The sequence below is a fragment of the Lissotriton vulgaris genome, chromosome 8 (genome assembly GCF_964263255.1).
Source record: "Lissotriton vulgaris chromosome 8, aLisVul1.2, whole genome shotgun sequence".
Classification (NCBI taxonomy): domain Eukaryota; kingdom Metazoa; phylum Chordata; class Amphibia; order Caudata; family Salamandridae; genus Lissotriton; species Lissotriton vulgaris.
In genome coordinates, this window is record NC_141696.1 from 1,237,223,102 (window position 1) to 1,237,238,254 (window position 15,153).

The window sequence follows — 15,153 nt, forward strand, 5'->3', positions numbered from 1 at the left end:
CGCTTCCATACTTCTATGGAAGCGGTATATCGACACTGCAATGACGTAGAACCCTATAAAAAAATTGGGCCCTGCTCTCTCACTGCTGTCTTGATGGCCTCTTTTATGCAAAAGCTATGGACACAGGTGAGGATGTCTTAAGGGTGTCTGGAAGTTGTGGAGGGAGGGCTGGACCTGAGCATGTGGTCCAGTATGATGTCCTTGCCAGCCTGGTCTGAAAGCATGTGGCGGATGAGGCAAGTACTGTAGCCCTCCAGGTTGCTCGACTCCAATGATCCATATATTGGAGCGGCGGGGCTGGTTCTCCAAGTCCTCGAGGCACATTTGCAGGTCTTTGTTCCGCTCCATGATATCCATGAGCTCGCATTGGTGGGTTTGCAGTTCCTTCTCTCTAGCGTCCCTGTCGGTTTCCAGGATGGTCCCTGCTGTGGTTCCAATGTCACAGTCAATAATGCTCACCTGGATCCCGCGGGTGAAGTGGGGCCTTTCACCAGGGCTGAGTGCCCAGTTGTGGGATGCATGTGGGTGGGATTACCAGGAGGGACTAAATGGGGTGTGAGGTGCAGTCCTCTGGTCAGCAGTCCAGTGGAGGGCCCTCAATACTGTGACTGCGCAGCTCGGTCTGTCTACTGGTGTGGGATCTCCACCCCTGAGCCACCTTGCCGGCCCCACAGCTGTCCCCCCGGTACTCACTGGGATCTCTCCTTCAAACATGTCATTCCCGCCGATACCTGTAAGTGTAGTGGAGGCCCAAACAGTGGATTGCAGACTGGTCCAGAGCACCCAGGTGCACTTGCCCCGTGATCCCAGGCATCAGATCTCATTTCCTGGCACTGCCCAGGAAGATGCTGGATAAAGGATTAACCGCTGCTGCGCCAACGAGGTCACCTGTGTTGGCAGTATGTGTGGTGCTGCTGATTGAGATAGGTGCACCAGAGAATGCAGGCACCTCTCACCCTCCTCATCCTCAGTGATCCTATATTGATCCTTTTATACCGTCCATCCGCTTCTTACACTCCGTGCTTTCGTCCTGGCGTTCAAAGCATGATTTGAAAGCCGGGACAAAAGCACGGAGTGTAAGCAGAGGTTTGTTGAGGTCTGACCTCTAAGAGGCGGATGGGCGCTATAAAAGGATCAATATAGAATTCCCCACTACAGAACCACCACTCCATCTTATCAACATCCCTCCTTTATTATTTTAATAAATACTTGAAATTCATCATTCCTTAAAAATAGAGCAAACAAGAGAGTTTCAACGTAAGGAGCTTTATACCACCAGAGATGGGGGTTTAAGTACAGCATATGAAAATACTACTAGCCCTGAGACTTCCAAACAGGGGCATGTCCTCACTAAAATTACAGGTCAATTTGCCACACTTGAGGACAGTTAAGCATGAGTAGGGAACTGATAAGAAGAGCATCGGTTTTCTTGACATCACTGAGAATATGATGGAGGAATAATTTCCCGGAATACCTTTTGTCCTGAAGAAGGTGGTTGTTAAATTTTGTTGTTACTACCAAAACACGTCAACGCCAGTTTGGTACACAAGGAATCCATCAGGGAACAACAAAAAGGATAAGAGCAAGGCTTTCAACTGGTTTCTTTCCCTTTATGCTAATTATGGACCTTTGAGAAATAATGGAATTTTCCTTGCGCTAATAGGGTTTCCTCCTTTTTTTAGTCAATTGGATGAGGTTGTTTTTGTCTCTGTACTGTGCCATTATAAAGATAATATGTGTAATTTTTTCTTTTTAACTAGATGATTATGAAGTTGTATCTTTCAGTATTCCAGTACCTGGAGGACTGATTCTATGTTTTTAAGATTATATATTGTTCAAGATAATCTTTTTTAATAAATTATCAGTAGCTACATGCGCTATAACCTAACTTCAGTGAGCTTATTTTGGTGGACCATCTTGTGGGGTTTTCTCTTTTGGCGGGTATCATCCCACTGGTTGTGTATATGAGGTTTTGAATGATTGTTGGTGTTTGAATGTGGGTTACCTGCAAGTGTTAAATAAGATCCATGGGGTATATTTTATCTTTACCCGCAGCTGCATGAATCACGATGCATGCATATTCATTGACGCCCATCTTGGAATGTCTTTTCATTATTAGAAAACCTATTGCTTGATAGTAGGCCCTGGATCGTATGCATTTTCATGACATATGCATTTGCATGCATTGCGACGCTCTGGTGGCCATCTTGGTATTAATGTAACACAAATAAACACTGGGAATACCAATAGCTTGGTCTTTTAGAGCTGAAGCCCATTGGTTTTGCCAATGCTTGCAATACAATTACTATCATGCAACCATAATAATGTACAGAAATGCTTTACCCTCTTGCTTAGGATAATAAAAGGATAGTAAGGGTTTGAGACTGAAAAGAGTACATCCCATTGGAGTTTGTCTGTACTACCTTTCCTTTCCTAAGGCTTCTGGTAGGATCCGTGCGTCTCTGAATGTTATCGGCCATATTTTCCATGAGCCCAACGGAATACCTCCTCTGCTGCCTCGTTATTAACTCCCTCTCCAGCCATTCTGGAGGAGCAGGGCTCTCTTCTTCTTCTGCCTCCTCCAAGAACGCACCCGGTGATATCGACTGCCATCTTAGACTTGCAACAGCCGTTTGTGCGCGTCGAACAGCAGCTTGCGGTTTAGATGATTGTCTTATTTCATTCAGAAGGCTACCACAAAATCATAAAAATGAAGCATGGTTACTTTCCCATATATAGAATATACATTAGTATTCTACTCTACTCAGTTTGCACAATGTTGCCCTTTATTTCCTCTCCAAAAGTCCTTTGCCTACATATTCACAAACACAAGTCTAAATTAAATATCTAGCCATAATCAATCACTTAGTTTCTTTAAGTACATTTAAAACAAAAAAGAAAAAGATTGTCACACATAAAACGTTTGCAAACATATGCGTAAACTATAAATTGATGTTACGTTTAGTTACCACAAAAGAACAAGGGTACAAATTAAAACGAGTTTACTGTAACTTACTCATGTAGTATTTCTGGCTTATTACTGAATTACAAGAGTGAGCAAGGATTACGCTTGATTTAGGACTGAAGTACTACAAGATTATGTCACACCTACTACTCATAACAAAATATTTGTGAATTGGGTCCAAGGTGTGTTCACATTTCAAAAACTTGCCTCCTGCTATTTATGACTAAAGGAGTGGTTATTTACTGATTTGCTAACTATCCATGTCTAAAGAATTATTTTCACATTTTCAATTGCAGGAACGGGTTAATAAGGGCAGAATATGTGATTGCCTCTAACACTTTATTTGGGCCAAAGAGCTCAGTTGCATATTGGGGACAGTGGGGGCAATTGCATTTATAACCAATGAAAAATTACATACTGCGTATCCTCAGCAATATTACCAGTGATTGATTTTGAATGTATATTTACATGAACATGTATATAGGCAAAAAGAGGGGGTTACCATTTTGTGTGTGTGGGGGCGGGGGGGGGGGGTAACTGCTTCTTCTTGCCTAAAAGTTCTGGTCTCCACAAATGCATTATTTTGACTTAATCTCGCCCCAAAGTGCTTAGTAAGTAAAGAGACATCAGTAATTAAATTATTGTGACATTTATTCTGTGAGACTAAGGGGGTCATTAGGATGTCGGGCGGATTGCCTCCGCCAGGCTGGCGGTAGCCACCGCCGGCCTGGCGGAGGCAATCCGCCCGACATCCATTGCCCAATTCCCCCCCGCCATATTAGGATGGCAGGGGGGACCGCGACGGGGAAATACACCGCCCACCTGTTTTCCGCCCGGTTGCCTTGCGGCCGGGCGGAAAATGTTTAACATGTGGCGGTGTCTGTTAGACACCACCAGCCATATTACAATAGGCACTTTTCAATGCCTTTCGGTGGCGGCAATGCCGCCACGGAAAGCCAGGCGGACTTCACTCTGGGGGCCCCCTGCGGGCCCCCAGCGTGAAGCACAGTAGGGGATGCACACGGGGGGTACCTATGGTACCCCCCTGCATTTGCATAATGAAAGCGGCAGGCACCGCGCGGTGCCTGCCGCTTTCATTATACAAATGCTGCAATGCATTTTCAGCATTGTGGCGGCGGTGCAGAGAGCACCGCCCGCCACAATGCTGAATATACAGGATGTGCCCGCCACAGTGGTAATACCACCCCTGGGACCCCCACCCTTAAGGCGGGTGGCCGCCATCCTAATGAGGCCCTAAGTAAGGGGTCAATTACGACTGGAGTCTGTCTGCTATCGTGGTGGTGACTGGGACCGTCCGCAATACATGTGGCGGTTCTGCACACCAAATTAGGATGCGACCGCCACCATGGTGGTCGCATTTTGCATTTTAACATTGCGGCGGGTGCTGCTGACCACAGCACGTACCGCAATGTTAAAATAGCATATTGGGCATTTCACTGCACTATGTGGCAGGCACCACACAGTGGTGCAGTGAAATATAGGGAGGTACCATGGGTACCCCCCCAGTGCACCTACACCTCCCCCAACACAAGGGGGCCGCATTGGGCCCCGGAAACCAATCTCCACCAGCTTTTCAATGGCAGTTTACCCACCACGGAAAGGCTGGCTGGAGACAGCATCGTAATTTGGCGGACGGTGCCTGCTAGGCACCGCCACCATTTCATGGATGCAGACCTCTCCACCAGGCAATCGGAATGATTGCCTGTGGCGGTTCTGTGGCGGATAGTCTTTGCGTCTGCCGTGGTCCGAATGCGATTCCCCCCGCCATCGTAATGTGGTGGGGAAAATCGCGATCCGATTGCGGAAGGACCGCCACTGCATGGCTGATGGTGGCGGTCCTTCCGCAATCGTAATCGACCCCTAAGCTTTAAAAGCAGCAAAGTTTGAATTGAAATATTGGTGTGAAACTGTAAAAGTCCCAACAATGAGTTTCGGAATGTCGATAATAGTTGCACATCTTAAAGTATATTCTTACAGGGCTATTCACATAGGTAAATTACACTTTGGAGTGTAGACTTACACCCCCACCCCGAAAAGGGGAAGGAGACAAATTTATGAGTGCAAGTTACTACTGAAAAAACACAGTAGCAATTTCAGCACCACATATGGCCGACTACAGGCACTGCAGTACTCTCACATAGAAAATAATGTTGGCAGGGACTTAAATTTAAACCCCAAAGGAAATACTGTTACATTGAATTAAATTATTTAAAATAGTTAAAAATATGGCGTGGCTTAGCGGGCGAGCATGGCGGACGTGGCTGCCTAAGAGCTCCCGCCGGCCCGCCGTTTATCCTGGCATTATCCTGGCCCTGAACCCCAGAAAGTGCACCACATCCAGGGTAGTGTTGGCGGAGGACACCGGGAACCGTCCGGTGCGGGAGATACCGCGCCGAGACCACCTATGGCTGTGGGGCGAGTGACTGCAGCGAGCGGCCTGGTGCCTGCCGGACGGGCCGGGGCCTCGATTTTGGCGTTCCCGACGGGGGGACCTGGCCGGGAGCCGGCGCTGCCGCTCCCAGACCGCGTTCCGGGGCTGTCTGCTACCGGCGGCTCACAGCGGAGTGCCCTGCCTGTCCATACATTGCCGGTGGCGGGGGCCTGGGCCGGTGGGGGCCCTCGGAGGGGCGGCGGCCTACCTGGCCTTGCTGGAGCCGGGGCCTCGAGTTTGGCGACACCCGAGGACGTTCGCACTGGTGTCCGGACACTCTGCTGCTGCTGTCCCCCGCTACTGGCTGGCGCATTACCCTCCGCTGGGACTGGCAGCGGCTCCATTACCGGTGAGAACTGTGTCCTCCACTCTTGTTGACCGGCGCAGTGGGGGCTGCTGCGAAGAGTTGTGCCAGAGGGGGTCGCGACATACCTTGGACCCTTGACCAGTGATTATCCTCCCAGGGCTTGGCTGGACCTGCAAGTGGTGTGGACGCGGCGAAGGGGCCGGAGCAGCAGGGGTGGCCTGGTGGCCCGAGCGCAGTCGGGACCTTGATTTTCGCAACCTGGGCTGGCCACGATCCGGGGTCCCATGCTCCTGACGACCTACAGTGGGATCCTCGGCCCTTCCTCGCTGCGACTGGAGGGGGTGTCGGAAGCTCTGCGGCCTGCCGGGCCTTGGTGCAGCCGGGACCTCTGGTTTGGTGGTCCCCACCCGGAGTCACCGGCCCGGTTCCATTGCCCTATCCTGCTCCTGTAGTACCTGGGGCGGTGGCTGGAGAACTGGTAGTTCGCACTGGGGTGGCCCATATCTGCGCCGTGCCAGGAGCACCGGTGGGCGCGAAGACGATTTCCTACACCTTGGCGGGGCAGCATTGCCTGGGGTGCAACCCGATCTGTGGGCCGGTGGTGAGGGACTCTCGGGCGGCCTGGTGTGTTCGAGACGCCTAGGCCGGGGCCTAGCTGGTGGACTATTGCGAGAAGCGGCCCTGATACAGGTGCGTGTCACTGCTCACGGCCGCCATGACGAGGGGCTCGGCCGCCACTAAGACAGGACCCATTGACAAGTTCACCGGCCATGGTGGAGGAGCCGGGGCGGCTAGTGGGAGTCACCCTGCTGGACCGGACAACGCGGCGTTGATGGCGGCCATTACACAGTCCCGCGACATGCTGGATGCGAAAATCGGCGCGGTGGGGGCCGATGTGATGCTGCTGCGTCAAGATCTTCGCAATGCAGTCGCCCGCATTACTGAAACTGAGACCAGGGTCACAGCAGTGGAGGGCGATGTTGGTGCCCTTCAGAAGAAGATTGCCGACATGGAACAGATCCAACGGGGCCTGGCGACTCGTGTGGAGGATGCCGAGGGGCGGGCGAGGCGAAACAACCTGCGCTTCGTTGGCTTTCCGGAGGACTGCGAGAATGGACCTATGGACGCCTTCCTGTCCCGGTGGCTGGAGAGCTGGCTACCTCCGGACTCCCTGTCGCGATGCTTCATAGTGGAGCGTGCCCACCGCGCCCTGACACAGAAGCCGCCAGTCGGGGAGCGGCCTCGCCCGATCATCGCCAGGCTCCTCAACTTTCACGACAGGGACGTCATCCTCCGGGAAGCGCGGTTGAAGGACACCCTGCTGTATGACAATCATAAAATAATGATCTTCCCGGACTATACCAAACTGGTCCACCAACAGCGGCACTCCTTCCTGGATGCCAAGGCCAAGCTGCGTGGCCTAAAAATTCAATACTCGCTGCTCTACCCAGCCCGCCTTCGGGTGATTTTCAACTCCAAGACCATCTTCTTTGATACACCGGAGGCCGTCTTCAACTGGACCGATGAAACAGTCAGGATTCGACCTCACGTCCAACCGGGGCTGCACTCTGGATCATCGCGTAGCTCGTCTCAGGACAGGAGCAACCCGTCTGGCAAAGGAAAACGTCATCGCAAGTCCCGCTCCCGGCGGAGGTCCCTGTCCCGGGACCCCCTCTTGGGGGACACACAGCCTGATGCGGACCAATCTGATGGAGGATCCTGATCGCCCGTCATGGGGACTGTCTGCTGGTTGCCTTCTATATGTGACTATCCCTGGCGAAGGCTGAGCTGTGGTCGATGGGACATACATTGGCTGGTGCAGTATTGCTTTCTTCTTGGCGAATGCCGGGGCCATCATGGGCTGTGACCTTCTGGTGGTGCTATGCTTATGACTTTAATGTGTGTTTGTTGGGGTTCAGGGCACGTACTCTGGGCTGCCTCCTCCTGCTGGGACTGGGTGGTGGTTCTGGGTGTGTCTGATTAGTTAAAGGGGGGACTAGTTGGGATCCATTGGTATGGCTGGCTTTGGGTGCAGTGTTTTGGGCCCGATGTACCGTATACCGCGACAGGTACTTCATTGTTCTTTGAAGTATGGGGGTGGGGGTGGGGGGAACCTGGGTGTTTGGTTACTTGTGGGTTGGGTCGGGGTCGGAGGGGTAGTAGGGTTTGGGGCTTCGGGATTTGTGGGGTCTGGGGTTCTGGTTCTGGGGGTGCACGTGGTCTCTGTGTGTTTTGCAACTGTGGGGTCTGGGAGGTGGGCCGGGGGTCGGGGAGTGTGGGGCTGGGAGCATTGTGATCATGGTTGATGTTCCTCACTTGGCGCCCAATGGCGCTTCCATGCGTGTCCTTAGCTGGAATGTACGGGGATTATTGGACAAGATTAAACGGGGAGCGGTGCTTCGATGGGCTAAGAGGGACTTGGCAGATGTGCTCCTTCTTCAAGAAACGCACATGCTAGGTACAAAAGCCCTGAGCTTGCAGCGCTTTGGCTTCCATCAAGTGTTCCATGCCGGATTTACCAGGGGCTCCAGAGGTGTGGCCATTCTTATTCATAGACGGCTAGCGTATGTACATGAGCGTCAGTGGCTTGACCCCCAGGGCCGTTTTGTCTTTGTACAAGGGAAGGTCGGGGTGGAGCCGGTTGTATTTGGCTGTGTGTATGCCCCCCCCCCTGCAGTGGGCCTTGGCTGAACGTTTGTTTGCTGTATGGGCCGAGCTCCCCCGCTCCATGGCTGTGATTGGCGGAGACTGGAACGATGTGATGGATGTGGCTTTGGACCGGCAGAGGAGGCCAGGAGTGGCACCTGTATCCTCCCCTACACGGTTGGGGGCTATGGTTGATGGTCTGGGCTGGGTGGATGTGTGGCGGCATTTGCATGCGGGACGGCGAGAGTACACCTTTGTCTCGGCTGTCCATGGCTCCCTTTCACGTTTGGACTGTGTGTTCGTCCCGAGGGCTTTCCTTGACAGAGTGAAGGGGGCAGCAATTCGGCCCCGCGGGCTCTCTGATCATTCCCCAGTGGCGGTACAAATTGACCTGTGCAAAGCACGCTCCCCCTTCCGATGGCGAATGTCCGCGTGGCATCTGCAGCGCCCTGATTATTCCCAACATTTGCGCAGCGCGATCGCCCACTATTGGCGGGACAACCTTACCGAAGGGATGGATGCGGTGACAGTTTGGGAGGCTATGAAACCCACCCTGCGGGGCACAGATATTGCTTGGTGTGCAGCTGCTCGCCGGACTCGACTGGGAGGCATTGCTGCGGCCGCGGAGCGGGTGGAGGAGCTCGAGGCTCGGCACGGCGAGGCACCCGATGATGTGGCACTGCGGCTACTCCTGCAGGCGCAACAGTCTTATTCCTCGGTCCTGTTGGATGAGGCTCGTCAGGCGTGGCTAGCCACCCGTAGTCGGGTCTATCAGTGGGGCGACAAGTCTTGCACCATGCTCCATAGGCTGTGCCAACAGAACCAACAGCCTCTTACGCTGCCGGGCCTTGTTGATGGTGCAGGAGTGGCAATCACGGATCCGGCGGCTCTTGCAACGAGTTTTGCGCGCTATTATGGACACCAGTATGCCTCTCGGGAGACTCTCTCCCCTGCCATCATCGCAGACTATATTGCTTCGGTTCCCCCATCTGCTGTATCTGATGAGGTACGCGAGGCCCTAGACCTTCCCCTGTCGGCTGAGGAGCTGGGTGATGCACTGGGTCAGTTAAATGTAGGCAAGGCGCCGGGGCCGAGCGGTTTCCCCAGCGAATTTTATAAGAAGTTCCATCTGCAGCTCGGGCCGCACTACTTGCGGGCCCTGGAAAAGGCACGAGAGCGTGGCCGCCTCCCACCGGACTGGCGTCATGCCGAAATCGTGGTGTTTCTGAAGCCAGGTAGGCCCCCCGATCGCCATGACTCTTATCGCCCCATATCCCTCATCAACTTCGAGGCCAAGCTCCTGGCAAAGGCGCTGGCGAACCGTTTACTCCCACACATTTCGGCCCTTGTCTACCCAGATCAGGCGGGTTTTATGCCGCGCAGGGCAACGAGACACAATATACGACGGGCGCAGGCCGCGATACAGGCGATTGAGTCTTCGGAGGACCCGGCGGCGCTCCTGCTGGCTGATATTGATAGTGCCTTCGATTCGGTCAGCTGGACCTTTCTTTTTACCCTGTTGCCGCTGCTGAATCTCGGCCCGGTGTTCCTCTCCTATATCAGGCTGCTCTACACTGAGATCACGGCCTCGGTGCGCATCTCGGGAACGACGTCTGCTCGTTTTCCGGTGTCCAGGGGCACGCGTCAGGGGTGTCCGCTCTCCCCTTACCTCTTCGCACTGGCCATGGAGCCGCTGGCCGCCAGGGTGCGCCGCGATGAGCTCTACCGTGGCTTCGTCTGGGGTGCGGATCACTCAGACCGCATAGCCTTATATGCGGATGATGTGCTATTTTTCATGACCGACCTGCAGCGTACGGGTCCTCGTGTCCTGGAGTTGATGCAGGAGTTTGGTCGGGCATCGGGGCTCTTCCTTAACCCGCGCAAGTCGACCATGTGGGTGCTGGGGGGTGCCGCAGTGGACTGCCCGTGGGCTGCATCCCTTCAGATGGCGGTTGAGGGTGTGAAGTACCTGGGTGTCTTCCTCTCTGCCTCGCCTGCAGTGGCATGGGACCGGAACATTCTGCCTGTATGGGATCGGGTCCAACTGGACGTCAAGACATGGTCGCGCATGCCACTTAATATCTACGGCCGGTCGGCCATCTTCAAGATGGTGGCTTTGCCCCGTCTGCTATATCAACTGCAGAATCATCCCTTCCAGGTTGACCCGCAGTGGTTCCGTACAGTTGATTCTGTGCTGGGCCGGTTTCTGTGGGCTGGCGGTGCCGCCAGGGTGGCGCTGCGCACATGCTTCCTCTCTACCTACTGCGGCGGCTTGGCGGCCGCGGATATTTTATCTTACTATCAGGCCTCCCATCTTCTTGTACTCAACGAGTGGTGGTATGGCGACCGTAGTGACCCGGCTTATGCCCTTGAGCATTCCCTGATGGGTGGCGCCTCCCTTCACACCCTGTTGTACTCGGCTAGGCGGAGGCGACTGCTTCCGCAAGTCACCCAAGTGGTCTTCACTGTCTGGCGGCGGGCCTTGCATCGGGTGGGCTGGTGGGGTCGGCTTACAGCCGAAACCCCGTTGTGGCGAAATGGTCTGTTACCGGCGCTGGCGTCCCTGTCCGGATTTGACGGCTGGGATGCGATTGGGATCTCGTCCCTAGGTCATGTCCTCTCTGGTACTACCCTGAAGTCCTTTCGGGAGCTTAGCTCCGAATTTAGCATGCCCAAGACCCAGTTTTTCCGCTACCTTCAATTCCGCCACGCACTCACCCCAAGTCTGGTGGGCCTGGAACAGCTCCCTGATTTTAGTCCTATCGAAGCTAAACTGTTTATGGGAGACCTGGGTGACAAGAAGGTCTCGCAGATATATCGCTCTCTGGTCACTCACTGTTCCCCTTCACTCGCAGCACTGCGGGCCTCTTGGGAGGCTGATGTAGGTCCACTGGATGATGACGACTGGCGTGAGGCCCTGGAATCTCCCAGAGGTACTGCTATAGCCATCCGCCTTCGCTTCATCCAGTTCAAATACCTCCACCGGGCGTATTATACTAGACACCGTCTATGGCGGGCAGGCCTTGTCGCGTCTCCCGAATGTCTGCGGTGTGGTTCTGAAGAGGGCACCCTGTTTCATACAGTATGGTCCTGTGAGAGACTGACTCGATTCTGGGCTGGGGTGTGGGACTGCCTATCAGAGGTGTTGGGTTGGGACCTGCCCCGTACCCCCAGGCTGGGCCTTCTTCATGTTCTAGAGAATGTTGGAGGCAATATTTACAAGCGCCATTTGCTGCTGCTGGGGCTGGTGGTGGCGAAGAGAGACCTGGCGCAGGCCTGGAAGAGCGAGCGCGCCCCCCCCCTCGGGGCTTGGAGGGCGGGACTGGATTTCCTCATGGGTCTAGAACAGCCTGTTTTTGAAGCCCGGGGATGTCCCCGCAAACATTACAAAATCTGGAAGCGGTGGGCGGATTACCGGGGCCTGCTCCTTGACCCCCCTGTGGACATTGATGATGCATTACAGCTGGATGTGGATCCCGCACTCTAGGCCGCTGGCCGGCTCCACCTTTGTAGATTGTCCCAAGTTGCTGGACTGTGATCGCGTGCACTGGGTTAGGGTGGGATAAGGGGTGGGTAGCTGTGGGCGGGGCTGGTTGGTGTTTTTGGGGTTGGGTGGGTGGGGTAGTTCGATGCCATTTACTGTATAACGATGGGTTCGATGCTGTACTAATGATATGTCTCTTTTTTCTCGGTCTTTGACAGTCTCCTCCTGACTGTGGAGGGCTGTGTTGAGCTATGCTTGAACTCATAATAAAATTGGTTATGAAAAAAAAAATATATATAAATATTTTCAATTTGCTGTAAAATAAATAAAATAAATACAATTTTACTGCCATGAAATATATAAATATATGTATATCTATATATATATTATTTTGGGATAGAGAGAGAGAGAGAATGAAAGAGCAAGAGAGATACATAGATATATACGTAGTACATATTGATTATTGAATTATAAAATACTTTAAGACCTTTTTTAAATTTAAAAATTAATGTAAGAATTATTTTGATAAAAATATAATTAAGTTACTATTAATTAATTCTATATATCACTTTTAATAATTAATAATGCATAATAAAATATTTTTTCCATTCTTTAAGTACTATGGAGATACATCTCACAACAACTGATATGTATTTCGTCCATTTCCCAAATTTCTCCAGGCTATGGACAAAAGGAGGTGCATCAAGTACCTCTGCGTTGATAGAACAACAGGTCTTATCTACAACGTAGTGCTTGTTGATGTAAGATGTGAGAATGGTTATCACACCTCTACTGAAATCCTTCAGCCTGGTTCTCGTTTCACAATGCTCAGTGAAACACGTTGACTGCTTTCAGATGAATTTCTATTGTACTCAACAAAATTACACAAAGAGAACCAGTAGATACCCTACAGACAGTGTAACTTAAGTTTGACCCATTGGCTTTGAAACAGCCATCTCTTTGCATAAGGGGTTGGATCTATTAATCGAGCCTCCTGCAACGGATTGTGGGCCAAGCTTGCACCCAAATCACTATTATTTGTACAACTAAAAAAACTGTTTGTTTTGTGATCAGTTTTATGCTTATTAATAGGAGTATAATTGAACACTGTTGCCTGTATTGTCTCTATCAATTCATTTAGGGACATTCTGAAACTAGAATACCAGAGAAAATATTCAAATACTTAAATAGTCTTATTTAGCTGGATGGTTTTCTTATTTTACTTTAATTGTATTTATTGGTATTTCTTAGTTGGTAAATGCTGCTTCCATGCTTCTTCAAAGCACTAAGGAGTGAAATTATGAGAGAGGTGGGAACAAATGAGTACAGATGGTGTTGTTATAGGGCAAAGAAGAGTGGGAATAAGTGCACAAGACACACATTCAAAGTATGCCCAGTATCCTAAAACAAGGAGTTGTTAAAAGTATCTGAATTTTGGCTGCTGCGTACACAGGTTGTTTTAACTAACCACTGTTTGATCCTTGGGGGCAAGTTATTACATGCCTCTGATCCTACTTACTACAAGTTCCTGTCTAGGTACCTTTTACAGCTGAGGGCAGCAGGTGTGAATGATGCTTCTCTTCAACAGTGGATCCTGGGCTGAGTGAGTTTGTAATAGCGAGTAAACATAGGTATTTGGGAGTTTGTAATTGTGAGTAAACATAGGTATTTGGGACAATGCACAGCATAAGGTTAATTTATCATTAACAAGGTCTTAACCCCTTCGACGCGGTCATTTGCACAGGGCAGTGCCCTCTGCAAATGACGCTCAGACAATTGCAACTTTTCCAAAATAGAGAAGTCAGATCTCATTGTATTGCATAAGTATTATAGCCTTTGCTGTAGCTTCTTGTAGAAGAGTGAATCATCTATATAACCCCTTCGGTGCTCATGACGGCTCCCGGCTGTCATGAGTCACGGTAGGCGTGTGCTCATGACAGCCAGGTGCTTTCAGAGAAGAACACGCCGATATTCCCTTGATTCCTTCGGAAAAAACTAAAGAAAGCACTCAGCTGTTAGCTGCTGTTCTATTTGGAGGTCCACAGGGATCCATAGTAGGCGAACTACTATTAAAACTGTATATCGTACCATTACTTGAGACCTTCTCTGTAGCAGCTACAGAGGTCCACAAGTAAGATTGTATCTCAAGGAAGACACTACTTAAAATCTGTCTGACATCAATGTGAAGATATCATGGATGAAAAGTCAAGGGAAATCACAAAAGAACAGAACCCAGTTCCTCCCAAATAATAATAACTTCCCTGTTCAAGCCCTAGTGATATGTTGCACTGTCTAAATACTACGTAATCCCATGCAAAGCTAATCTAGTGTCAGGGCAAGATAGGTGTCAACTTGACTGAATCATCCAAGCCTTCTGTAGTGTCGCTCAAGTGATCTAATTGGAGCGCTGGACTCATCTATATAAATAAAAATTTAAATGTTCATTTGTTCAAAATCGTATATCTCCAAAAGTTCTTCAACGAGTACTTTGAAATTTTGCCACAACGTTGGATTCGATAAAGCACATGTTTATATATACACAACACGCGCGTGTCCAATACGCTCGTGTTTTTAATCGAAAGGCCGAACAGACCCTATTGATTTGTGTGCTGCGCAACAACTACAAGGGGCGCTCTATATAAATAAAAATGTAAATGTTCGTTTGTTCAAAATCATAAATCTCAGAAAGTTCTTCAACGAGTGCTTTGAAATTTTGACACAACGTTGGATTCGATTAAGAGCGTGTTTATATATACACAACGTTGGTATCCAATACGCGCGTGTTTTAACAAACCCTATTGATTTGGGTGCTGTGCAACAACAACAAGGTACGCATAGAGACTATATAGTCTACATATATTAGGATGGACAGTTGGTGTCAGAACGGCAGACCCGGAAGTGGGTGGAGGGGGGGGGAGGAGTTGGTTCACTTTGAAACATAAGCGCGTGTTTATATATACACAACGTTGGATTTGAATACGCGTGTGTACAATACGCGCATGTTTTTAATCGAAAGGCCGAACAGACCCTATCGATTTGCTTGCTGCGCAACAACTACAAGGGAGGTATACAGACAATAGTCATAAAAACATATTGTATACTGAGAAGCATTGTGAAATTAAACATATTAGAAGCAAGCGCTTACTCTTTTCTTTCTCTTCCATTTACCCAGACTGAGCCACAGCAACGCTTGGCCGGTTACAGCTAGTAAGGAATAAATAAGTGTAATTATTTATAGGTCTCAGAAATAGTGATATCTCCACACCCCCTCATCATTTGCTCCGACACAACATTAGTGA

General features: G+C 50.6%; 1 protein-coding gene across 1 annotated transcript in view; it reads right to left on the reverse strand.

Annotated features, from left to right (window-relative positions):
• Positions 1–15,153, reverse strand: part of LOC147698535 (cilia- and flagella-associated protein 337-like) — a 554,785-nt gene that overhangs the window by 488,976 nt on the left and 50,656 nt on the right. The window contains exon 2 of the mRNA XM_086935138.1: positions 2,424–2,691. Coding sequence (XP_086791264.1) covers positions 2,424–2,691 — 268 coding nt within the window. The remainder of the gene's footprint in view (positions 1–2,423; positions 2,692–15,153) is intronic.